Source organism: Sus scrofa, chromosome 6 (assembly GCF_054392235.1).
Source record: "Sus scrofa isolate SSC_HxYL_T2T_F1_AM1 chromosome 6, Sscrofa_HxYL_maternal_Yorkshire_Landrace_v2.0, whole genome shotgun sequence".
NCBI lineage: Eukaryota > Metazoa > Chordata > Mammalia > Artiodactyla > Suidae > Sus > Sus scrofa.
Genome location: NC_139388.1, coordinates 53,787,955 through 53,814,176, shown reverse-complemented (window position 1 = coordinate 53,814,176; position 26,222 = coordinate 53,787,955). Strand labels below are relative to the sequence as shown.

The following is a 26,222-nucleotide window of genomic DNA, read 5'->3' as shown; positions in this document are numbered from 1 at the left end:
ATGAAAAAAAAAATGTTCAAAGCGCCTAGCACAATGCCTAACACCTGGCAGGTACTCAATAAATAGCAGCTATTATTAGTATCATCATCACACATCAGATCCCCACAAAACCCTTATTTTGCCGACGAGGAAAGTTGAGGTTTAAAAGGAGTGATGTGATGTGTGCACTGCCGTGGCCAGGACTCAAGGCAGAGTGGGTGCCAGCCCACAGTCTGGGGTCTGCCTTTCCCTGTGATGGCGGTGGGTGGGCGGCGGGGGGGAGTCAGGGTCAGGTGGTGGGGGAAGGGCAGCAGTGTTGGGGGTAAACAAACATGATGATGGGGGCAAGGATGAGTTGGCTGGGGTGAGGGGGCATGGTCAGCAAGATGGAGTGGAGGGCACAGGCCCAGGATGACGGGTTTGGAGTCTGGCTGCTTCAAGGCTCAGGTAGGAGGTGCCCTGACTTGCAGAGGTGCAGCCCCCACTATTATATTGAGCAACTAGGATGACAAGGGGCCCAGCTCCCGTTCATCTGCCAAACATCCACTGAGCACTTACTGTGTGTTGAGTGCTATTCTAGGCAATGGGGATACAGCCATGAACAAGATAAAGTCCCTGCCCTCATGGTGCTGACCTAGTGAAGAAAGAGATACAAGAGGCAAGAACATATACTTGAGAGCTAAGAAGGAAAACAAAGCAGCTCAAGGGATAGGTTACAAGAGGATGTTATTGTAGGCTGAGAAGGTCAGGAAAGGCTTGTTGGGGAAGGTGGGTTTTGATAGTAGCCCAAATGAGGTGTTGGGGGGGAAGAGCTTTCCTGGCAAAAGAAACGGCAGGTGCAAAGGCCCTGGGGCAGGAACCAGATCTACGTGTCTGAGGAACAGCAAGAAGGCCAGAGTGGCCTGAGTTTCTGGAGGTGGGAGGAAAGGAGTAAAGAAGTTGAACAAGCAGGCAAGTACTGCTTTAGCGGGGCTTCCAAGCTAAAGAAGATGTTCTAAGTGTGATGGAGAATGACAGGCTTTCTCGCTGTGGCAGGCGAAAGTTGGTCTCACCTTCAAAAACCAGGCTCCATCCTCACTGCTTCCCATGTGGGGCCTTCTGACCCACCTATTAACTAAGAACAATGTCTAGTTGCCTTCAATAAACCCTGGGCGTTCCAGACAAGGCTTTTCCAGGCTTGACCTCCCCAGTCTGGGAACTCCTCTGGAGCAGGGAAGGGACTGGCTCATCTCTGCACCCCGGCACCCAGTTCAGGCCTGGCCACACACAAGATACCTCAGAAAACAGCAGAGTGTTGATGGTACTAAGGGGAACTGTAACCCTTGACCTCCACCGCCCCCCCAGGAAATCTCCATGTGGGTGCAAGTTGTAGTTTGTTCAACTCTGCCCAGTGGCCGAAGGGGCTGGAGCAAGGGGGAGAGAGAGTCTGTGTCACCTCCCTGGCCAGGCCTTGTCCAGGGTTCCCAGAGTGGACCAGCAGAGCAGGAGGCCCTCCCTCCAGGGTCCCCCGTCCTCCTCCCACCCCTCCTCCACACCAGATCCAGAGATCCCTGACTTAGTATCCGGCCCACATCCTATCAAGTCCCTCCTCAAAACCCTCTGTGCTACGCAGTGTGCCTGGAATAAACCCGAGCCTCACCGTCCCTCCCAGTGATGGCAAGCCTCACTTCACGCCCCCACCTGCACACAGCTGCTGGTCTAGTGATGCCCATACCTGCTCACACCTCCGGGCCTGTGCACAGAAGTGCCTCCCCTTTTCCTCGGGACCCTGCCCAGCGCTCTCCACATCACCTTCTCCGTGAAGCCCCCTGGACCCTCCCTGGTAGCCTGGCCCGGGGACACTCTGTGCACCTCTATCAGAGCCCTGACAGCCACGCTCCAGCCGGCAGGGTGGACCCCATTTCCCACCAGAGGAGTCTTCCAACTGGTCAATGAGGCACAATAGAGTGAGGCTGGGGGCATCTGTGTCCTGCATTATTTATTTCTGTGCGGCCTCGTGAGTTTCTGGAGGGGTGTGTGTGCCCGTTTAGATTTGGTGCGTTGTGTCTAACACTCTGCTTAAATGTCACTTCCAAAGAGGTGTCACACCTGACCCACCAATCTAAACCAGGTCCTCCCATGCTCCCCTCCCGCAGCCCCTTGTTCCTTTCCTTCCCAGATGCTATCACTGTTGATAACTAACTACACACTGAGGTCCAGTCCGTGCCCATCCCGTCGGCTCGGAGCTCTTGGAGAGCAAGGCCCAGGTCTGTCTTGTAAATCACTGTTTTTCCCAGCTTCTAAGACAGGGCCTGGCTCACATAGGGCCCAGTGCCCCTGTGATGAATGAATTCATTCCATGAACACTTTCAGACCCGAGCATCTACCCATTTTCATTTTGCTCCAAAGGGACAAAGTCTAAAGTGGGGAATGTTTGTGACACATCCCTTTCAGTCACCATGTGTGGCTTCCCTGTGGGCTCTCTGACTGTGGCCTGTGTGCACCCATGGTCACGTGGGTTGGGGTGCTGCCATGTTTAGTACCTGTGTTTATGCCTTTCCTGCTGAAAAAAACTCTCCACGTGAGGAGCACCCTGGTGTTTTAGTATTTGTCTTGCCCTGTGATGTCTCAGTACTACGTGCAGGTATGGATGTCTGGGCTTTCGTATTTGTGTGTGAGTGTGTGCTTATCCTCGTTTTTATATCTGGTGTGTCCATTTCAACATCTCTGGAGATGCATGCACAAACCTCTGCGTGGGTCTTAGGCTTTAGCATCATTTTCTAAGAAAATCTCTGGCCAAAGGTATGTGTACCTGGATCTCAAGATCCATGGGTGCACATGTTTATCAGGTGCTGGAAAATCTGTGTGTCTATTTCAGAGCCACTTCATGTGTCTGTAGGTATACCTATTTCAAAATGTCAAAATCTCCGACTATACTCTGTAGCCTGGAGAGTGAGTGTGTGTTCATGTGTGTGTGTGTGTGTGTTTCAGGAGTGATGTGGACACGTGTACACCTGCATGTCTCTCTTTCCCTGGCTGAGCTGCCTTTCCAGTCCAGAAGAGTACCTATTCTCTGTCTCTCTCCCACACCCACCCATGCTCAGATGTGCCGTGCGGATGGGGAGGGGGCCGGGGTGTCAGCGAGCTCCTGTGTCACAAGGTTAATTTCTCCGCAGCCAAGCAGGCTGGGCCCTGAGGGGAGTGGTGGGGGAAGGGCTGGTCCCCACAGCCCCTCTGATAAATATGTATTTGGGGCTGCTGTGCTCAAAGGTCACGGGGGGAGCAGGAGGAGGAGGGGTGGTCTGCACTGTGCCGTGCTGCTGGGTCCCAGCCAGGCCCAGCGTGGGCTGTGTGACCCCTTCCAGAGGGATGATGAGATTCAGGGAGATGTCCCCCACATCTGGTCTGGCCCCCCCAATCCACAACCCTGCTCAGAGGGAGATGCTGTTGTGGACACACAGATATGCAAACTCTGGAGCAGGCAAGCACAGGAGCCCACACGCGCTGACGCCCAGACAGAGGCTCTAACGGATGCACAAAGACAGCCTCGTGGGCCGCCCGATGCGCAGAGAGCTGGAGTCTGGGGCCATCCCTTCTCCCTCACCCCAGCCTTCACTCAATACCAAAAAAAAAAATAATAAATAAATAAATACAAGCACACAAGAGTGCATAGCATCTCACAATAAGAAAGGTCCCTACACACTCAATACACACACGCACACTTGAGCACAAAGGTACACAGGGCGCAAAAAAAGAAGAGTCCCTGAACACTTTGTGGGTGGCCTTGTACACACACACACACACACACACACACACACGCACACGCACATGCACAAGTAAATGCACACAAAGGTGCACACAGATGCACCACAAGAGTCCCCAAGACATGAAGTCCTACAGAGGTAGGTGCACGCTGACGTATGAGCACAGACGCACATTCACACATACAAAGACCCCAAGACACACACACCAGGCAGGATGCTGCCGAGGCAGGCGGGAAACCCACCTCACTGCAACACTGCCGACTCTGGCCCTCTCCCCACTGGGGTGAGAAGGGCTGCCCAGTCTCTGGTCCATGCCCCCCCACCCCCCGCAGCCGGCTCCAGCCAAATGCGCCATCATTTGTCCAGCCCGAGTCACATCAATTGTGGAGCCTCCCTCCTCGCTGACCAGCCATCTCGGCCATCAGCGGCCTCGGCCATTAGCTGGCTCCCGCCTCTGGCCTGCATTTGTTGAGTCTCCCTTACCTGGCAGAACCGTCCAGACCAACGGAGCCCTTTCAGGGTCTGCCTGACCCTTTCCTCAAGGGAGTCCAAGGTCCCCTGTTGTATGAGCCCAGGCCTTGGGGGGACCCCCTCCCCTCCGCAGACCGCTCAGGCGGTCATTCTTCAATGACCGCTGCCCTCGGTGGTTCTGGTGGATCTTGAGGCTGTGTATTTGAGTGTGTATGTGTGAGTGAGTCTGCTTGTAGGCATGTGTGTATGGCTGGTGGGATGGCTACAGCTGTGCTTAAGCCAAAAGGTGTGTGTGTGTGCATGAGTGTGTGTGAGTGAATAAGGGGTTAGGATGTCAGCAGCTGTGCTAAAGTCAAGGGGGTCTGAGTGTGTGGTTGTGCATATGGAGAGTGAGGATGTCAGGGGTGTGCTTCACGCATGTGTGTGTGCATGTGCACGTGTGTGCGAGTTTGGATGCGGAGAGGTCTAGCCTTGGCGCGGGGGCCATGAGGGGCTATTTCTGTCTGCACACAGGGGTCAGCACAGTATAGGCGCCTGCTTTTTGAGGGGTTGTGAGCAAGTGGAGTGTGTCTCTCCCAGACTCCGTTGCCTGTGTTTGTGAAAGTGACAGATGCTGCCTCCCTGGCCTCACTGCGGCGGATTAAGTCTGTGAATGCCACATGAGTCTGCACCCCGGTGGGGGAGGGTCCCCAGCCTGCTCTTACACTCGCGTGTGTGGGCCACAGCCCTGAACGGTACAGGGTCTTGGGGGAGATGGCTAAAGTACCCCCCTCGCCGGTTTCTTTGAAGGACAGTGTATCTGAAAGGATGCCAAGGTGAAGGGCTCTGTGTGTGTGTGTGTGTGTGTGTGCACGGGTGCTCACACATGCTCACATATGAGTCCATGTGGTCCAAGGTCTCAAGGTGCACATGCACGCTCACAGTCACACATGTGATAGCTCCCCAGGGCCGGACAGACCAAGTCCAAACTTCTCAGAACCTCTGGGCGCTGCCACACTGTGCCCACCTCTGCTCTGAGGGTCACGCCTCCAAGCTGGGCCGCTTCCTCCCTGCTGCCCGCTTCCCTCAGCCATCTTTCCACCCTCCCACCGCGCCCCCTTCCTCAATGCCTGGGCATCCTCAAAGACCCATATCCTTTTTTAAACCCACACCTCCCTCCTTCTCCAGATTCCTGATGGCCCAGAAGCTCCCTTTGTCCTCCAGACACCCAGAATCTTGTCTAAGGCTGGGTCCACTTTAGAGCCCATGGTTTGTGCCTAACAATCGTTCTCAGGTAAGGAGTGATCATGTCACCATCGCCTGACTACCTCAAGGAACTAGCTGTCCTTTATTTGCTGGGTGGATCACACCACTCAATAAATAAATCAAGGACCTAGGATGTGGGGCCACCACCTCAAGCCTCCTTCCGAGTGTATCAGAGCTGGAAAGCTGCCTGGGCTCTGAGGATCTGGTGAAGGTGGGCTGTGGCTGCCTCTCAAGGCCACCATCTGCATCTAGGAAGGTGGCTGTGCCACAAAGGGCTCACCAGCAGGAGTAGGGGGAACGTAAGCTCATCAATAATCCTGTCTTTGAAGAGGTCCAGCCCCAAACTGTCACCCACAGAGTGGGCTCTAGAACTTGCTCATTTGCTGGCTTTCCCTTCAGGATACAAAGCAACATCCAGGTCCTGGAAGCCCTTGCTGAGCCACATAAGGCATCCATCCACCTGACAGGTCCTGGGAGACAGGCCGTGGTTGGACGTTTCAGGGGGCAGGGAGGAATGAGGGGAAGGGGCCAAGCCAGAGAAAGGAAATGGGGCTGGGGCAGCTAAGGAGCAAAGGACAAACCAGGCTTGGTACCAGGAGTCCAAAGACCCTGGTCCTAGCACTGCTTGGCTGGTCACAGTCTGAGAGAATTGTGTGGACCTCAAACCCTCATCTGAAAGGGGCACCACGAGGGTTGCTATAAGAGCTAGGTAGATATAAAGGGCCTTGTCATCATCAGCAGCAGCAGCATTATTAGATCAGGGGGTACTGGGCTCAAGGGGAAAATGATAAGTGATACACATTTAGAAGAAAGACCAGACCCCAGTCTGAGGAAACCCCACACCCACCCTCTCCTCCAACAATTCTCCATACCCAAGTTTCTCAGCCATTTCAATCCTGAAAAAAAAAAAAAAATACTGGAAATCCACCAGCACATGCCAGACAGGAAAACTGTTCCATCGCCCCCGGCCTGGCCATCGGTCCCCTGCTCCCAGGTTATGCCAGCACACACTACGAATATGCACCAGGGCTCTGACAAGATCTACCCAGGGGGCTGCTGAAGTTGGGGCCCCTTGCTTGGCTGTCACATTGGTGGGGGAGGGGTTCTGGCCTATAGTCCCTACAGGCAAGGAGTGTGTGTGTATGAACCAGAATGCAGGTGGCCTGGGGTGACCACTGATGAACCTGCCAGAAAATAAATCTGGCTAGCCTACTGTTTAGGAGGTATGGGCTAACCTCCATCACACACAACAAGGGTGTGGGCGCGCAAGGCACACACACGCGCGCGCGCACGCGCGCGCACACACACTCACACACTGTGGCCGAGTTCTTTCCCTACCCCCATCCCTGCAACAGACACCCTGCATTTTTCCCTGCAAACAGCACCAGAAGGAAGTGAGGACAACCAAGGCCCCAAGAATGGCACTGTAACTGGCCAGGGGGTTGGCCAGTAGCCTAAGGGAAATGGGATTGGACTTTCCAATGGACACGCTGGGCCTCTGTCCAGCATTACCCAGAAATCAGGAAGTAGATGCCAGACCGCATTACCAGCAACTGGAGAGGCTGCCCGTGGCCTTCATCCGCTTCCCTCCTGGCTTGCCTGCCACCCCGACCCAGGACGCTTTGTTACTAGGGAAGAGCCAGGGAAGCTTTCTGTGGGCTGGCCAACTTTGGGGAGGAGAAATCTTTTCTTATTTTGTTTTTCTTGAACCCAGGCTCAAGATTGCTGTGCAAGCACGCTGTCAAGCCCACTGATTTGCCTGAGACCTCTGTGCACATTTCTAATCCTTGCACTCAAAGCCAGCTTTACAAACCCACCCTCCCTCTGACCCAGGACACACAGAGACCCAGAGACAACTAACAAGAATAATAATAACAATAAGAGCTCTATGCTGAAATGGTACTTTCACATATGTGACTTTGTTTCACGTGTACTTCAGGGCACACACCATGGTCAGACCTGGTACTCACATGCAGAGCCTCCATGCCAACCACGCCGTACGCACTAACTGATGCACCCACCACTGATGCCAGGCTCGGCGCATAGACCTGCACACTCGCGGACAGCCACCACGCGCAGAGCCAGAGTGTGCCTCCCGAGTGCACACGCAGCGAGGACTCCATGAACATCGAGACAAGGGAAGGACCTTAACAGGATAAATACACGCACCTACTCTCTCCTGCACACACATCACCCACAATGGGAACCCCCGGTACCCGGCCTCCCACTGGATGTGCATCTCATGATTCTACACCTTCGGCTCTTCCTTCTGCCAAGGCTCCCAAGCCCTGCACACAGTCAGTCTGTCCTGAACGCCTCTCCCAAGGCAGGCAGGCTGCGTACACATGCACACGGCCGCCATGGTCAGACGGTGCACACCGGCCCCCCACCGCGCACTGACACCACCCTCTCCCTTCCAGCCCTGGGGGAGGGGGCAAGCCCGCCTGGCAGGATGCTAAGAGTCTAAAAGCGACTGAGTTAAGCGTCTCGTTGGGTCTTCCTCTAAATCTAGGACCTGCTCCCCAACTCTGCAGGCCCCAGGATGGTGGGAGAAAGCGGGGAGTGGTCAGGAGGCCAGAGGCTTTTCTCTTCGGATCTCTTACCTGGGGCGCAAAAGCTCTGAGGACCCTCTCGGATGGACCCTCGCCCCCAAAAGCCTCCTCTTTTCACTTCCCACTAACGATCCGTGTCATTTTCTTCTCTGTCCACACCCTTCTCTCTCAGTGGGGCTGAGTCCATAGCCATGAGCCCTCACTTAAAGTCTTCCCCTCCCCCTCCTCTGGCCCCAGTGAGCATCCAGCAAGACTTCTCCAGGAGGCCAGAAGAAATAAGGGGTGGCACTAGAGCCCCCAGGGCAGACCCAGGCTCCTAGCAGAGAAAAAAGAGGGCAGAAATTCAAGGGGGTACAGAATAGGGGTTGGCTCTGGTGGGAACTTGGGGGAATCCTGTCTTTGCACAGAGCCCCTCTCCCTGGCATGCTGTTCAAGGCCAATGCTACAAAAGTGATGAATAAATGAAACTGAGGGAGGGGGTAGAAAGGATGGGGCAACAGGGGAAATGAGTGGCAGGGTGGGAGAATGAGAGAAAAGGAGAAAGGGGGAAGGGGAAAAAGAGAAAAAGAAAGAGAGGGATGGAGAAAAGGAAGATGGAAAAAACCCTGAGGGGTTGGGGCGGGGAAGAAAGCTTTTATGGAGAGGAGAAATAGACAGAGAAACTGGAAAAACCAGCAAAGGAGATGAAGAAAAAGAAGCCGAGGAAGGACACAAGAGGAAGAAAAGAGAAGGGAGCAAAGAGGCAGGAGGAGGCAGCTGAGGGGGTTCCCCAAGTTACAGTCTTTGCCCAGAGAGCTGAGGGGCGTACCCTGGCTCCCCAACATCACTCCCAGGCCCTGGAGCTCCCCTGCCCACCTCTCCTGTCGAGAGCTGCTGCCTCTCCGAGCCCCATCCCAGCTGCGCCCTCTCCCAGCTTCCACCCTTCCGGCAGTCCGAGGCACCCCGTTTCTTTCTCTAGCCCCTCATTCCCACCCTCTATTCCCTTTCTCATTCCCCCGTGCCCTCTTACCTCTCCCCCCCCATGCACCCTGCTTGCTTCCAAGCTTCAGACAGCATCACCAACCAATATCCTCACCATCATCACACTACACCGGCCCCCACACCCCCACTAAAGGAGAGAAAAAAAAAAAAAAAAGGCAGCACGCCACCAGCTCTGATCCCCTCTCGCCTTATTTTCTCCACAGTCGCCCCTTCCCCAAATGCCGTCCAAAATGGGGATCCCGCCCAGCCCGGGGAGCCTCTCCAAAACGCCGAAGCCAGCCAGGCGCGGATGCCACCTCCTCTCTCCTCTCAGCGCTGGCTCCTTTTTGTATGGGATGGCCTCGGCCGCGATGTGTTTTATTTTCAACTCTTTATTAGTATTATTTTCCCCTCTTTTTCTTTATTTTTTTGGCCTTGGGGCGGCAGCGATGAAAGTGCCCACCGCCTGGTCCCCTCCGCCAGATCCCCGGCCGGCCGCTCTTTCTCTAGTCAGCGCTCCTCTGCCTCCCTCCTTTCTCTTCTCTGTCTCGGCTCCGCTCCTCCGTCCTTTCAGCTCCGTCCTCAGTCGACTGCTCTCTCCTCTCTCTACTGCCTCCTCCTCCACGCCTCTCCTTTCCCCTTCCTTCTTGCCCCTTCTCCCCTTTTTCTCTCCCTTTTCACCTCCTCTCCGTCCCCATTTCTATCCCTCCCCACCCCCTCCCGCCACGCACATCTCTCCTCTGGTTCCCTTGCTGCCACCAACAGTAAGCCGACCACCCCCCCACACCTTGTCCCCAAATAATAAAAATACCCAGCCAGGGGGCAAAGCCCCGACGCCGGGCGCCGGGAGGAAGGCGAGGGCCGGGGCCGCAGCGGCGGCGGGCAGCCCGAGCGCGGTGCGGAGCGAGCGGCGCCCGCCCGGCTCCCGCCCGGAGAGCTCTCTGCAATAGGCCGAGCCGGCTGCATTAAGCTTCTTGCAATCAATAAAGCGCGGGTCAGATTATGCAAAGCGCAGATATTAATATGCAAAGTTTTAAAGATTTTTAAATGGAAGGGCGAGCGCGGCGCGGGCGGGCGGGCAGGGGCTGCGAGGGGAGAGGGAGGAAGGGAGGGCGGGCGGGCGGCGCGCAGGCGAGCTGGGGAGAGGAGGAGGCTGCCCGCCGCCCGCCCGCCCGGCTGCGCCGCGCCGCCTTGCCTTACCGCTGCTCCCATCGGTAGGCGCCGCTGTCTTCGCCATGCGCGTCAGCTGCACGGCTCCGAGGGGATGGCCGAGGAGGAGCCGCCGCCGCCAACGCTACCCCCGCTCCCGCTCCCGCTCCCGCGCCCGCTCGCTGCCTGCTGCTGGCGCTGCTCTGGCCGCAGCTCCTCGCCTGAGCTGCCGGCGCGAGCCCAGGCGCGCGCCATCCCCGGCTCCCACCTTGTCCCCATGGCAACCCCGGGCCCAAGGATGCTCAGAGAGAGAGCGCGAGCGAGAGAGCGAGGGGGGAGAGAGGGAGAGGGAGAGGGCGGGGAGCGCAGGGGACACGGAGGCAGGGAGAGGCCAGAGACTCACAGAGACACAGAGATACACAGAGACAGAGAGACAGAGAGACACACAGATAGGCTGAAACAGAGACAGGTGACAGAGAGAGGGGCGAAGAGTGGCGAGTACAGAAGAACACCGAGACAAGGAGAAGCACAGAGACCACAGAGATACACAGAGACACAGAGAGATACAGAGAAAGAAACGGAGAGGAAAAAAAGGGGTGGGGAGCAGAGGGGAGACTCAAAAGCAAGGAGACACACTAAGGCCCAGAGACTCACAGAGACACCCAGAGACACAGAGACATCCAGAGACAGAGACAGGAGGAAAAGGGGACAGGGAGAGGGCAGGGAGCAGAGAGGACTCAGAGGCAGGGAAAGACTCCTAGAGACAAAGAGATACCTTGAGGCAGAGACACAGAGACAGAGAGACACACAGAAACATAAAATCACGGGGATAGAGAAAGAGGGGTGGGGAGCAGAGGGGACTCAAAGGAAGGGATAGGCCCTAAGACCCAGAGACTCAAAGAGATACCAGAGATACAAAATACAGGAAGGAAAGGGAGAGGGGAGAGGGAGGGAGCACAGGGGATATGGAGGCAGGGAGAGACTAACAGAGGCAGAGAGACGCCAGAGACACATGGAAACATGTAGACACGGGCATGGCGTGGGGAAAGAAGTGGGGAGAGCAGATGGGAACATGAAAGCAGAGACAGGCACTGAGAACCAGAGACCCAGAGACAAAGAGATAGGGAGAAGAGATCCACACAGAGAGAAAGAAAGATGAAGAGCCAGAAATACAGCCACAAAGAAACAGACACACAGACAGCAGATATGAGTAGTCAGAGAGAGACAGAGACAGAGACACGAGACACAGATAATGGAGAGAGATGTGCAAGAATCAGAGATGGGGAGGGAAGCCACACACAGAGAAAGAGGGAGGAAGAAGCAAGACAGAGTTGGAGAGATACAGAGATAGGAAGACACAGAGACAGAGATAAGCACAGAGAGATAGACACAGAAATAAGAGACATGAAGAGTCAGAAGAGAGATATGAAGAAAGAGCCAGAAAGAGAGAGGCAAAGCCAAAAAGACACTGACAGAGACCAAAAGATACAGAGACTGAGAGAGAGACAGAGAAAGAGGCGCAGAGAAAGAGGAGAGTAGAGGCAGACAAGGAGACAGATGATTAGTGTGAGAAGTAGACAGAAATGAGAAATAGACATAGGGATTCTGAGAGATAACCTAAGAACCTAAGTAACAGGTAGAAAGAAAGAAATGTACGAAGAGAGACACAGAGGCCAAGATGGAAAAAGAGACAGGAAGAAATAGAGTGAGAGTGAAAGCAAAGACAGAGACTTAGGGAGTCAAAGTGATGGTGCAGGGAAACAGAGATACAGAGAGAGACATGGACAGAGTCTCAAGAGACAGGGAGACATCTAAAGAGATGGAGAGAGAGATGGTGAGATGGAGACAGACACTGAAAGAGAGGCCCTGGTGGACAGAGATGTATAGGGAGATACAAGATGGAGACAGCAAGAGATAAATGGAGAGTCAGAAATAAACAATAAGACTTGGGTGTGGGGGGGAGCAGGGGGGATGACAGAGAGACAGGGTCTAGGGAAAGCAGGAAGGTGTAGGCTGGGGTAAGAGTAGAGACCAGAAGAGTGACAAATGGGTCTAGGGGAGTATCTGGAGGGAGAGAGCAGGTTGTGGGGAGACAACAGCAGGGAGGGGAGGGGAGTAAGGAGGGCAGGACCGGTCACTGAACACCTCCCCTGTGTCCACACAGCAAGGCTGGGGAGGGAGAGGAAGGAAAGGAGGGCTGAGGGGGAAGGGACCCTGGGCAAGGGAAAGTCTGCGTTGGGTCCGAGGAGGACACGTGGCTGCTGCCCCCTGCCGGCGGGGGCACTGGGCGTGGGGAGGAGGATGGGGCTGGGAGTGGTACCCAGACGGGAGGCAGGCGGTTTGGGGGACGAGGGAGGAGGAGGAAGAGGAGGAGGGCACGGGTGCGCGCAGCGCAGTCTGGGCTCAGCAGCTGCCCGTCGCTTTGTTACCCGTCTGGCTGCCCCGCACAGACTGAGTGGGCACAGGGGACCTTCGCGTCGGTTGCGTGAGAGAAACATGAGAATCACCAACTGCCCACGTGTACAGAGAAGGCTCCCGGGACCAACACTAGAAGTGCTTAACAGAAATAAATACAGGAAACACCTACCCCGCGGGCGTACAAAGTAAGTACACGGGACCTGTGCAGCGTGCTTAACAGACAAGGAACTACCTACTACCCCTGTATGCAGCAGCCTCTTGGGATCCACACTGTGTGCACAACACAAATAAATGCAAGAAATATCTACCCTGTGTGCATACAAAGTCGGTACAGGGACTTAACTGCAGCTCGTGCATAAGAGACATGGAACCACTTAATATCCCCTACACAGTGCAGGCCCCCACACCCTGCACTTGGTGTGCCCAACACAAATAAATATAGGGAACATCTGCCCCACCTGCACACAAACTAGGCACACAAGGACAGGGAACCACATGCCAAGCAGCTTGCCAGGGTCCACATCATGGATGCACAACACAAATGAATGCAGGGAGCACAGTATGGCCCATGCCTAGAAAGCAGGCACAGGACTGAATGAGCCTCCCTCGTGTGAACATGACAGACGCCCATGAGGAGGCTCTAGAGACCCACAGAATGAGTAGAACTCAAGTTAATCTAAGAAACTATTTGGAGTTCTCTTGTGGTGTAGTGGGTTAGGGATCCAGTGTTGTTACTGCAGCGGCTTGGGTCACAGCTGTGGCCTGGGTTTGATCCTTGGCCTGGAAATTTCCATATGCCACTGGTTCAGGCAAAGAAAGGAAGGGAAGGAGGGAGGAAAAAAGAGGGAGTTCCCTTTGTGGTGCAGCAGAAATGAATCCAAATAGAATCCATGAGGATGCCTGTTGGATCCCTGCTCAGTGGGTGGGGGATCTGACATTGCCGTGAACTGTGGTGTAGGTCACAGACTCGGCTCGGATCCATCATTGCTGTGGCTGTGGTATAGGCCAGGAACTGTAGCTCCAATTCGACTGCTAGCTTGGGAATCTCCATATGCCTGGGTGCGGCCCTAAAAAGCAAAAAAGAAAGGGAGGGAGGGAGGAAGGAAGGGAAGAAAAGAAATAAAGACACTTCCACTGCATTTGCATCCAGAAGCGCATGGGTCCCACTAGTAAGTGGGTGTGTGTAGTGACAAGAACGGCCCACCCTAGGAGGAGGAAAAAGGAACGTGGACCCTGCAATGAATGTACGAAACAGGCCCCGTGTGTGTGCACAACAGAGGAGGCCTGCTAAAAGGGTGGGTCTGGGCCAGGGCTGGGGCCAAGGACAAGGATGGCCTGTGCTCTGCCTGGCCCTCTACACCTAAAAGAACAGCAGGTGGGGGGGGCTTATCCCTTCTAAGAATGAGCAAATATGTGGTAAGTGTGTGTATTATGAGCACACGCTAAGCACATGAGTACAGAGTTAAAGATCCAAAAACACTGACTTGACAGATGGGAAGTCTATTTCAGATGCTTCCTGGATAGTATACTGAGTGGCGGTGGTCCACTGCCCATATAAGGTAAGTTATCTTCTAATTAAGAATATTCATATTAGGCAGATGTTGACACACTGGAGTTCCCATTGTGGCTCAGTGGTAACAAACCCAACTAATATCCATGAGGACGCAGGTTCCATCCCCAGCCTCGCTCAGTGGGCTAAGGATCTGGCATTGCCATGAGCTACAGTATAAGTCAAAGACGAGGCTCAGATCCTGCATTGCTGTGGCTATGGCTGTGGCCTGCAGCTGCAGCTTCAACTGGACCCCTAGCCTGGGAACTAAATGCCACATAAAAAAAAAAAAAAGCTGATATCCCTCATGTACCTGCCAGAAACAGATCCAAGAGGAGACTTGAGCAAGCCCTGCGTACAGGTTGTCCTAGATGCTCCCAAGGGCTCCACCCAGGCCTGGGTCATAATTCCAGGAAGGGTGAGGCAGCCATCAGGCACATGAGAAGATGTACACAACACATAACACTGGGGAAATGTGGGTGCTCTCCTTCCTTCTGAAAGAGCCCCAATTCCAGACGTACTGGATTCCTCTGAGGAGTGTGTGTGCCTGAGGCTGAGTGAGGGCCGTGTCCAGGTATAGGTGGCTCTTCCTGTGCAGTGAACTGTGCTTAGCTCTCACCCTTCCTCATTTTGCCTGTTCACATTTCAGAAACATGTGTAAAAGTAATAGTACCTGGTATATACAAATGCAAAATAATGATAAGTCCTGCATACCCCCCCTTTTTTTTTTTGGTCTTTTTGCTATTTCTTTGGGCCGCTCCCGAGGCATATGGAGGTTCCCAGGCTAGGGGTCGAATCGGAGCTGTAGCCACTGGCCTACGCCAGAGCCACAGCAACTCGGGAACCGAGCCGCGTCTGCAACCTACACCACAGCTCACGGCAACACCGGATCGTTAACCCACTGAGCAAGGGCAGGGATCGAACCTGCAACCTCATGGTTCCTAGTCGGATTCGTTAACCACTGCGCCACAACGGGAACTCCCCCCCCCTCTTATTTTTTGGCTTTTTAGGGCTGCACCTGCAGCATATGAAGGTTCCCAGGCTAGGGGTCCAATCAGAGCTACAGCTGCCGGCCTACACCACAGCCGCAGCAACACCAGATCCGAGCTGAGTCTTCAACCCATACCACAGCTCACAGCAACACACCGGATCCTTAACCCACAGAGCAAGGCCAGTGATCGAACCTGTAACCTCATGGATGCTAGTCAGATTCGTTTCCGCTGAGCCACGACAGGAACTCCAAGTCCTGCATACTCCTAATTGTATCTGTGTGTATCTGAATGTACCTCTGCATAGAGACACATGCTCACTATTGCAACATGTCTGTTCACGCATCTGTAGTCAGCTGTGCGTGCGTGCATGCGTGTGTGTGTGTGTGTGTGTGTGCGTGTCTTTGCACCTGGGTCACATCTTGGGTCTCCCTTCCACCCGTCAGGATAAAGGAGGTACGATAAGGAAAATGGAGGCACACAGAGGGGGAGGGAGGACACTGGGAGAAGAGGAGGGAAGGGGTACAAGAAGGGTGGGGAGAGAATCAGAGGGGGAATGAGACCTAGGGAAGGAAGGGAGGAGGCCCTGGGGACAGAGGCAGATGGAAGAGGGTGTGTGAGGAAGGGGGAGCACAAGGACAGCAGGTAAATGGCTGGAAAGAACACAGGGGAGGCTGGAGGAGAAGGGAGGTGAGTGGGACAGACAGGAGAAGGGCTGTGAGAAGAGAGCAAGCTGAGGATGTCAGGAAGAGGGAGCCTGGAGTTCCTGTCATGGCTCAGCCATTAATGAATCTGACTAGCATCCATGAAGACTCGGGTTCGACCCCTGGCCTTGCTCTGTGGGTTAAGGATCCGGCGTTGCCGTGAGCTGTAGTGTAGGTCTCAGACGTGGCTCAGATCTGGTGTTGCTGTGGCTGTGGTGTAGGACACCGGCTTCAGCTCCAATTAGACCCCTAGCCTGGGAACCTCCATATGCCACAGGTGTGGCCCTAAAAAGCAAAAAAAAAAAAAGAAGAAGAAGAAGAAGAAGAAGAGGGACTAGACCAGGGATCAAAGAAAGGAGAAGGGAGATGGAGGAAAGGAGGAGAAGGAAAGAAATCAGAGACAGGTTCTTCTGGCCTGTGGGAAATTTAGAGCCTCCCCCAAGGAGCTCTCATGGGAAGATGTCTGAGTGAGGCCTGAAGGGGGATGGCAGCAAGCAGAAGAGAGGAAGAGAAATCCTAACACAACTTCCTGGGATGGGGGAGCCAGCTGCCTCCAGCATTCTGAAAGGAGCTCAGAGGGAAGGGCTTCTGGGGCACAGAGAAAGAGGTACCCAGAGCCAGACCGAGGCAAGGAGGCAGCCGCGGGGGGAGGGTCCTGGAGGAGGTGAGGTGGAGGAGCCAGCAGACAAGGAGGCGAGGGCTTCCAAAGGCCAGGAGGGCGGGCAGGAGTGGGGAACCAAGGACCAGGTGGAGGGAAGAAGCTTGGAACAGGCAGAGGAGCAAAAGCCTGCTGACTAGAAATGGCCAGGGCAAATGGAGTAGCAGCTGGAGGGTGACAGGAAGGCCACAGGCATCCTACAGATGGGCCCTGCCTTTTGCACCTCCAAGCTTCAGACGGCTCTCCTAGGTTGGCTCTCCCGGGGCATACGATTCAGTCCCACTTAAGAATTGTTCACCAAGTGCTACCATGTGCTAGTACTGTGCTGTGAGCTGAAGACACAAGGGCAACCCTCACAGAGTCTGGGGCAGAAAAAGCCAGCAAATACGCAGTTACTGAGACACACAGCAACAGGATGAACCTGAACAGGAAAGTGAACAGAGCTTGTTACAGGAGACTATATAGGGTAGGATTCCATTTACACGAAATTCTAGACAGTGCAAAACTACAGTGACAGAAAAGCAGCTCTGTGGCAGAAAGGAGCAGGGACTGTAGCAAAGGGACAGGAGGGAACTTTGGGGGGTAATGGAAATGTTTCACATCAAGACTGTGGTGGTAGTTACAGGACCCTGTGTGTGTGAAGACCCATCAAACTGTGCGCTAAAAATTGGTGAGTGCAGAGTTCCCACTGTGGCGCAACGGGATCAGCAATGTCTCTGCAGCACTGGGACAGAGGTTCCACCTCCAGCCCAGTACAATGGGTTAAAGGATCCAGTATTGCAGCAGCTATGGCTTGGATTGCAACTGCAGCTCAGATCTGATCCCTGCCTGACCCTGGAACTCCAGGTGCCACAGGGTGGCCAAAAAAAAAAAAAAAAAAAAAATGGTGACTGTTATTGTATTTAAATTATCCTGCAATAAAGCTGATCAAAAATAAGTAAATAAGCAATTATACGTCAGAATATTAAAGCTCAAGAGGGGGAAAACTGCTCTGTAGGAGCCAAGAGGAGGTGGAGCCAGCAGTGATGGAGGGCTTACAGGAAGAGGTGATGCCTGAGATAAGACCTTAAGGATAGAGGTGGGGAGCAAGACCTCTCCATGGAAGAATGGTTTTCACATGAAAGCAGGTGAGAACTGGAAGGATTTCAGTATGTCTCAAACACAGAATGCAAAGTATCAAGAATTGAGAGTAAGAGTTCTCACTGTGGCACAGTGGGTTAAGAATCTGACTGCATCGGGCTGGGTTGCTGCGGAGGTCCAGGTTCCATCCCCAGCCCAGCACAGTGGGTTAAAGGATCCAGCATGGTCGCAGCTAGGGCTTAGATTCAATCCCTTGCCAGGGAACGTCCATGTGCCACTGTGCCGCGGGTGGGGCCAAAATACATACATACGTACACACATACATAAAATGAGAGTAGAGAAAATCAAGGTCCAAAATACAAACCCTGTGACTACTGAGAGTACCATGTGGAGTAAACCCCACCTTCATCCCCAAAGGCCCACAAGAGGAAACTGCAAACAGGGCAGCAGGAAACAGGGTTCCTTCCCCTGCCCTTCTGGAACTTTGCCTGCTCTCCTCACATGAGGATGTCCCTCCCCACTAGGCAACAGCCTCTGCAGTGGGCCAGTCCCCCCAATCTCCGTTCAGAGCCCACATTTCTCTGCAAGCTTGCTGGCCCTAGCAGATCCCTCGGACCTGGACTCTGTGTGGCCACTGCCCTCTGGTGGCCGGAGGCATGCATTACTGAGAATGAAGGGACAGTCCCAAGGCCAGGCCAGCCCAGTCCCTGCCACTCGTGGCTTTGTCCCCCTTCCTAGTCGGCCTCCTCCCTGCTTAGTCCAACAGGTGCTTTTCAGTCCTATGGGATTTGCCTTCTCTGCAGCACACAGCCACAACCGTCTTTTTAAAACCCTTTTGACATCTAAGTTCACTTCCTCAGCTCTCCTGCTGCCTCGGCAGCTCTTCCAAGGTGACTCATCCTCACCTGAAACTGTTTGATCTCTGCTGGTAACCCTGAATTTGTCTCTCCTAAGCTTCAGACCAGATATCCAGTGCCTCCCTGCAAGTCCCAAAGGCACCTCAAAATCAACAAGTCCATCCTGTGCATGCCTCTTCCCATCACACACCCCCAACACACACACACACACACACACACACACACCTGGATTCCCTCTCCCCATAGCAGCACCTCCATCTGATCTGGCAATCTAGTCCAAAATCTAGTCCAAAAAAATAACGCCCAGCCAGACAGCCTCTTCCTCATGTTTTCATCCAAATCGGGCTCAAAATCCAATCCAGTTAATTTACCTCCTTAACATTAAGATGAACCATGTAAGAACTGCCAATTGTCAATCGGCTTTTTCTTATAAAAGACCAGTTTCATAGAATTCAACCTGATACTACTCAAATCCATCTCCTCTCCTCCTTCTTGCCCCCATGTCCTGGTCCAGGCCTCCATATCTTCTGCTCAGCCCAATGCACCTGCTTTCTACCTGGCCTCCCAGTTTCCAGTCTGGCCACTGGGGTGATCTTTCTATAACATGGTTCTGATGAAATCACTCCCTGTTTCAAACTCTTTCAGGGGTCCCATTGCCAACAGGACCAAAGCCAAACCCTTCAGCCAGCTTTTCAGGCCCTTTGCAATATCTGGCTCCCCTCCCCTTCCAGTCCCTGCCCACTAAGCATCCCATCCTCCGACCACACCAGATCAGCACCACCTCCTTGAATCTGCCTCCTCTTACCTCCTGGCCTAGGTACATGCAGTTCTCCTTAACTAGAATGTCCTTCCCAGGCTTCCCCCTCTGGCTAACCTACTCGGCTTCAAGAACCAGCTCCTGTATCTCATGCTACTGTAAATCTCCAGTTTATACATTCATCCACTCAGTACACAAGCTGGGGTACCTATGGAAATGTGACTCTGTGGAAGGTGCCAGAGGAGCAAAGCAGGAGAGGATATAATTCCTGCCCTCAAGAACTCATGCATGGTCCAGCAGGAGAGACAAACACATCAACATCTCAAATACACAGTGGGAGGGGAAATAAAATCAGCCTGGGGAAATTCTTTTGTGTTTTGCATTTTGTATTTTTTCCAGTTTGTTTGTTTTATTGTCGCCTCGATGCTGAGTTTTTCACTTTATTATTTTTCTTCCTTTTTAGGGCCACATCTGCAGCGTATGGAATTTTCCAGGCTAGGGGTTGAATCAGAACTGCAGCTGGAGCCTGCCCCACAGCCACAGGAACGCAGGATCTGAGCTGCATCTGTGAATTACATCACAGCTTGTGGTAACACCTTAACCCACTGATGAGGCCAGGGATTGAACCTGCATCCTCTGGGACACCATTCTTAACCCACTGGGCCACAACAGGAACTCCTCTCTTGAGTTACAGAGGGGAAATCATTCTGAAATTGGAGAGAGCATTACACTCAGAAAGGGCAGTATGAGCAAAAAAAGGGCATGTGAGGAAGAGTAGGCTGTGCACAGGCGGGCAGTGGGGTTGCTAAAGCACAAGCTGTGAGGGAAAGATGCTGCTGGAGAGGCTGGACGGGGCCTGGTCATCAAACAACTTCTGATCTCAGAGGTCATGGGAGTTTCATCAGGGGTAGTTTTTTTGTTTTTTGGGGGGTTGGGTTTTTGTTTTTTTGTTTTTGTTTGTTTGTTTGTCTTTTTCAGCTACACCCACAGCATATGGAAGTTCCTGGGCTAAGGGCAGAATTGGAGCTGCAGCTGCTGGCCTACACCACAGCCACAGGAACACCAGATCCCAGCCACATCTGTGACCTACGCCTCAGCTTGCGGCAATGCCGGATCCTTAACCCACTGAGCGAGGTCAGGGATCGAACCTGCATCTTCATGGGTACTAGCTGGGTTCTTAACCTGCTGAGTCACAATGGGAACTCCTGTCTTTGCATTTTTGAGAGGGGGCAAGTACAACCAGGAAGAGGTAAGAAAAATCAGGAAGTCATCACAATAGCCTAGGCAAGAGGTACTAAAAGCTGGTATTAGTGTCAGGGACACAGAGAGGGCCAAGGGTTTGAAAATTCTCCGGGTAAATTGAGTCAGCAAGGCTTTATGTTTGGATGTGAGGGTGACAGACAGAGTGGTGTCAAGGACGATCGCCATGCTTATCAGTTCGATGCCTGGGTGGATGGAGGTTCCATTCACTGAGCTGGAAGAAAGGAGGTGGCACAGAATTTTTTTCTTTTTTTTTTCTTTTCAGGGCCTCACACATGGCATATGGAGGTTCCCAGGCTGGGGGTCTAATCTAAGCTGTAGCCGCTGGCCCATGCCTCAGCCACAGCAACATGGGATCCAAGCCGTGTCTTTGACCTACACCACAGCTTACGCAATGCCGGATCCTTAACCCACTGAGCGAGGCCAGGGATTGAACCTGCAACCTCATGGTTCCTACTCAGATTCATTTTCACTGTACCACAATAGGAACTCCCAGAATTTTTTTTTTTTTTTTTTCAGCCTTGACCTCATGTGGAAGTTCCCTGGCCAGGAATCGAAACCGGGCCACGGCTGTAACTCGAGCCACTGCATTGATAATGCCAGATCTTTAACCTGCTGCACCACAAGGGAACTCCAGGACTTAGTCAATGAAGGTCTTTATTGAACTTATGTCTGTGGTGCCTGTGGGACGTGCCATGGGTCTGAGCGTCTACATGGGCTCTACAGTCAATGTTAGGCTATATTTATGTGTAGTTTCATGGAGGTGCAGGTCTGCACTGAAGATCTGGGCATCAACATACAGGTGACAGCTAAAATCAGGAGGGGGAGGGCATCCCTCAGGAAGACTATGGAGAATGAGAGCTATGGGCCAGCCCAGGGGAAGAGCCATATTTCAAAGGTGGGCAGAGGAAGGGGAGACCCTACCTGGACCAGAGAAGCTGTCAGGGAAGAGGAGAACCACAAATGCGCTAGTCATGGAGGATGTGGTAGGCAGCCTCTAAGAGGCCCCCAGTGACCCCTGCCTCCTCATACTTATGTGCTTGTGGATCCCTTCCCCATGCGTGGGCTGGACCTAGGGACTCACTTCTAATGAGAAGAATATGGTGGAGTTTCCGTCATGGCACAGAGGAAACAATCCAACTAGTAACCATGAGGCTGCGGGTTCAATCCCTCGCCTCACTTGGTGGGTTAAGGATCCAGCATTGCCATGAGCTGTGGTGTATGTGGGTCACAGATGTGGCTCAGATCGTGCATTGCTGTGGCTGTGGAGCAGTTGAAGCTCCAATTGGACCCCTAGCCTGGGAACCTCCATGTGCTGTGGTGCAGCCTTAAAAAGACAAAAAAAAAAAAAAAAAAAAAAAAGGCAAAGTGACAGGATGTCACTTCCCGAGACTAGGCTGTAAAAAAGACCACAGCTTCTGTGCATGGGTGCATGTCTCTTTTTCCCCTTCTCTCCCTCCCTTCTTTTCCTTCCTTTCTCTCTCTTCCGATTTTTGGGTTTTTTTTTTTTTTCTTCTTCTTCTTCTTTTAATGGCCAAACCTGCGGCATATAGAAGTTCCCAGGCTAGGGGCTGAATCAGAACCATAGCTGCCCACCTAAGCCACAGCCACAGCAACACCCAATCTGAGACACATCTGTGACCTATGCTGCAGCTTGTGGCAATGCCAGATCCTTAACCCACTGATCAAGGCCAGGGATTGAACCTGCATCCTCACAGAGACAACATCTAGTCCTTAACTCACTGAGCCACAACAGGAACTCCTCTCTCTCACTACTGAACCACCCACCTTGGGGGACACTATCATGCTATCCATCCATCCACCCACACATAAGCCAACCCTTCAGAAGGCACCACCATCCCTCACTCAGCTTGGCCATTCATGGGTCTGACCCACAGAGATGATGAGATAATAAATGCTTGTTATTTTGAGATACTATGTTTTGGATTGATGTGTTATGCAGAAGCCAAGGGAGGAAAGATTTTCAAAACAGAGGTACTGGTCAATAGAGTTAAAAACTGCAAATCAAGACTGAAAATGTCCTTGGATTTGGCATGAGAAGGCCATGAACAAACTCAGTGCAAATGCTTTCAGTGAGGTGAGACTCAAATGGGAGCTGAAGGCTGGGGCTGGCAAGCAAGAGTGCTCTGAGTCGTGGACATCCATTGTTTCTGCCTGCTGAACGTCCATTTCCCCATTATCCATGATAGCTCCCTGCTTTTTCTGAGTAACCACCCGTTGTCTACCAGATACGATGCCATGAGACTGTCTGTCAGGGTGCCCAGACGTCCACAGGCCAATAGGAGGTCACATGACTTAAACTGCACCAATCAGAAGCTCTCCCTGGAATTTGAATTGTGAGCTTACATGACAGGACGCTTGACCCTGATTCACCCAGCAGCCAGGGCCCTGAGGAAACCTGCTCTCCATCCCCGCCCCCACCCTGGCTCATCTTTGCCAACACCTGGTTCTTCAGTCTCTCCTTCCACTGTGTGTGCCAACTTCATTTCCTTCTTCCTTTTTTAAAATTTGCTTTACAGGGCCGCACCCATGGGCATATGGAAGTTCCTAGGCTAGGGGTCGAATTGGAGATGCAGCTGTCGGCCTACGTGGCAACCCAGGATCCCAGCCATGTCTACAATCTACGCTACAGCTCATGGCAACACTGCATCCTTAACCCAGTGAGTGAGACCAGGGATCGAACCCATGACCTCATGGATACTAGTTGGGTTTTTAACCCACTGAGCCACAACAGGGACTCCCACTTTCATTTCCTTCTAATAAATTCCTTGCTTGCTTAAGTTAGCAAGTCAGTGTCTGTTGCTTGCAGCCAAAGAACACTAACTCATACGTGTTCTTTCAAGAATTTGGGATGGGGAGTTCCCGTTGTGGCTGAGAGGAAATGAATCTGACTAGCATCCATGAGGATGCAGGTTCAATCCCTGGCCTCGCTCAGTGGGTTAAGGATACGGCGTTGCCGTGAGCTGTGGTGTAGGTCACAGACACGGCTCAGATCTGGTGTTGCTATGGCTGTGCTATAGGCCAGCAGCTACAGCTCCAATTAGAGCCCTAGCCTGGGAACCACCATATGCTGTGGTGTGGCCCTAGAAAGACAAAAAAAAAAAAAAAATTGGGACAGGATGAAGAGGAAAACAAAGGACAGGCACTAGAGGGAGCATGGAGTACAGGGATGTAGAAGTTTTTTATTTGTTTTTTAAGGGGGTAGAAATTTGCATGTAATTATAGGCTAAGAAGGAGCAAAGAGAAGGAAGGGCTATTGAAACAGAGAAGGGAAGATTTCTGGGAGTCATACATAATAGGGTAGGTGATGCATGGGTGGAGAACAGAGCCTGGAGAAGTGAAGTAAATCTGGGTGTGAACACCTGTAAGTGTGCGTAGGAACCTGAAGGAAATGAATGACTGACTAGACTTTTTTTTTTTTTTTTTTTTTTTGGCCACATCTGGGGCATGTGGAAGTTCCCAGGTCGGGGATCAAACCACACCACAGCAGCGACTGAAGCCACCACCACAGTGACAACACTGGATCCTTAACCCACTGTGCCACAAGGGAATTCCTGATAAGTCTTACTTTTGTTTGTTGAGACTGAGAGGGTAGGGTTGGAAGAGTGGTGACTGAGGGGGGAGGGAGGTGACCAAGTTTGAGGGGTAACTTTACACACCACTTTGCCACCATTCTTCTCAGAGCCAATCTCAACCACCTGAACCAAGGTTAGGGATGTGCTGAGAGATAAGGCAGAGCCCAGGGTGTATGGGAATCAAGAGCATGCTGGTCATTTTTCATTGGCCCTTCCAGATCTACCTCCACCTCTCTCCACCCACAAGACAGCATCATCTGGGCTCCCTTGCTTTCCAACGTCTAAATGGGTCCTCCCTGGGAAGCACCAGCAGGACATTAGAGAATGGGAGAAGAAAGCATTGTTCTGGATATTGCATCCCCTATTCCAGGCTCTGGGATCAGTACCATGGTTCTGACACTGGCCATATCATCCACAATGCCAATGCCTCTCTGGTACGTTCCATGGTCTCACCGGGCTCCAGTAATACCATTTCCTTTCCTGAGCCCTGCAGACCTCAGAGTGGTCACAACTTCCCACTGCCTGCACCTCCCTTGCTGGTACCCTCAACCCAATCCACACTCTCTGTAAACAGTCCCTTCATTAAATTATCTTCAAAATCCCAGCTGTGGTGTCCTCTGGTTCCTGCTGGGACCCTGACTATTAGAGAGCTAGCCACAGAGATCAGATGGTCCAATGTGAGGCTCTGGCTGGGCAGAGAAGGGAGAGGAGCCAGGAGGGGCCTGGCCAACTGGCAGAAAACAGAAGGATCAAGGGAGTGGAGCTCTCGCTCTGCGCTGATACTACAAGTGTGATGGCAGCAGAGGCCTGCCAGGCCTGGAAGGCAGGTGCTGGGATCAGAGGGCAGGGTACTGGATTTTGAACACAGAAGACAGTACTGGATTGTGGTTAAAACCAGGGATTTTTTTTGTTTTTGTTTTCTTAGGGCTGGCATATGGAGGTTCCCAGGCTAGGAGTCGAATCGGAGCTACAGCTTCCAGCCTATGCCACAGCCATAGCAACTCAGGATCCAAGCCGTGTCTGCGACCTACACCATAGCTCACAGCAACACCAGATCCTTGACCCACTGAGCGAGGCCAGGGATCAAACCCATGTCCTCATGGATACTAATTGGGTTCGTTAACTGCTGTGCCATGACGGGAACACCCAAAACCAGGGATTTTTAATTTGGGACCCAGAGAGTACTGTGTTACCATCCTGGCTCTGCCTCTTTATTAAATGTTTCATCCAGAGAAGTGACTTCACCGTCCCGAGAGTATATCCTCATCTTTAAGATGAGGATACTAATACAGCCCTGCAGGGTATTGTGAGGGATAAACACATAAACCATATGGCACAGTGCCCGGCATGTGGTATAAGTACTTGGTAAACGTTCCTGATGTGCAATGCACTTCCCGGTAATGACTAAGTCCCAGGTGTGGTCATGGGACTGGATGAATGGAGTGGGATGAAGGTCACCCAAGATGAGGTGGAAAGAGACCAAGAGGCTAGATAATTGGAAGGATGGATCACCACAGAGAAGTTAAGTATCTTGGTGGGACGGTAGAGGCTGGGGTGGAGAGGAGGTCTGTGAGGATGTGTCAGTCTTCAGGAATGAGGGGAAGTAACCAAGGAGTCGACAGATGTCAATGAAAAGGTAGGATAGAGGGTAGTAGACCCTGAAGACATAAGCCCCATGTATGTCCCTCTGAGATGCCCCACAAAGCCAGAGAGTGTCAAGAGAAGGACTGGATCTGAGCCATCCTGTAGTAGCTAGAACAGAAGTATATATTGGTAAATAATTGCTGAATGACTTGGAGAGTGAAGGAAGGAGAAAAGTCATGGATGACATTTAATGGGCAGATTCAGGATAATAACACAGGACTCTCTGGGTCCCACATTAAAAATCCCTGGTTTTGGAGTTCCCTGGTGGCTCAGCAGGTTAAGGATCTGGCATTGTCGCTGCGGTGGCTTGGGTCATTGCTATGGCCCAGGAACATCCACATGTTACAGGCATAGCCCCCCCCCCCAAAAAAATCCCTGGTTTTAACCACAACCCAGTACTATCTTCCATGTTCAGTTGGCCAGACCTCTCCCGGCTCCTCTCCCTTCTCTGCCCAGCCAGAGCCTCATGCTGGACCATCTTGCTCACCCTTGACTTTGTTCCATTTATTTCTCTGCATACTCTCTCTCTCCCTTTTTCTTTTTCTTTTTTTGTCTTTTTGCCTTTTCTAGGGCCGCTCCCACGGCATATGGAGGGTCCCAGGCTAGGGGTC

General features: G+C 52.7%; 1 protein-coding gene across 15 annotated transcripts in view; it reads right to left on the bottom strand.

Annotated features, from left to right (window-relative positions):
• Positions 1–26,222, bottom strand: part of POU2F2 (POU class 2 homeobox 2) — a 96,923-nt gene that overhangs the window by 67,388 nt on the left and 3,313 nt on the right. For 7 of the 15 annotated variants that reach the window (XM_084958603.1, XM_084958605.1, XM_084958611.1 and 4 more), the window contains exon 1: positions 10,151–10,327. The exons of the other annotated variants lie outside the window; for them this stretch is intronic. Coding sequence is in view for 3 of the 7 variants with exons in the window: in XM_084958599.1 (XP_084814725.1) it covers positions 10,151–10,187 (37 nt within the window). In the remaining 4 variants the exon portion in view is untranslated. Of the gene's footprint in view, positions 1–10,150; positions 10,328–26,222 lie in introns of those variants that run through there. 15 annotated transcript variants of the gene reach the window in all.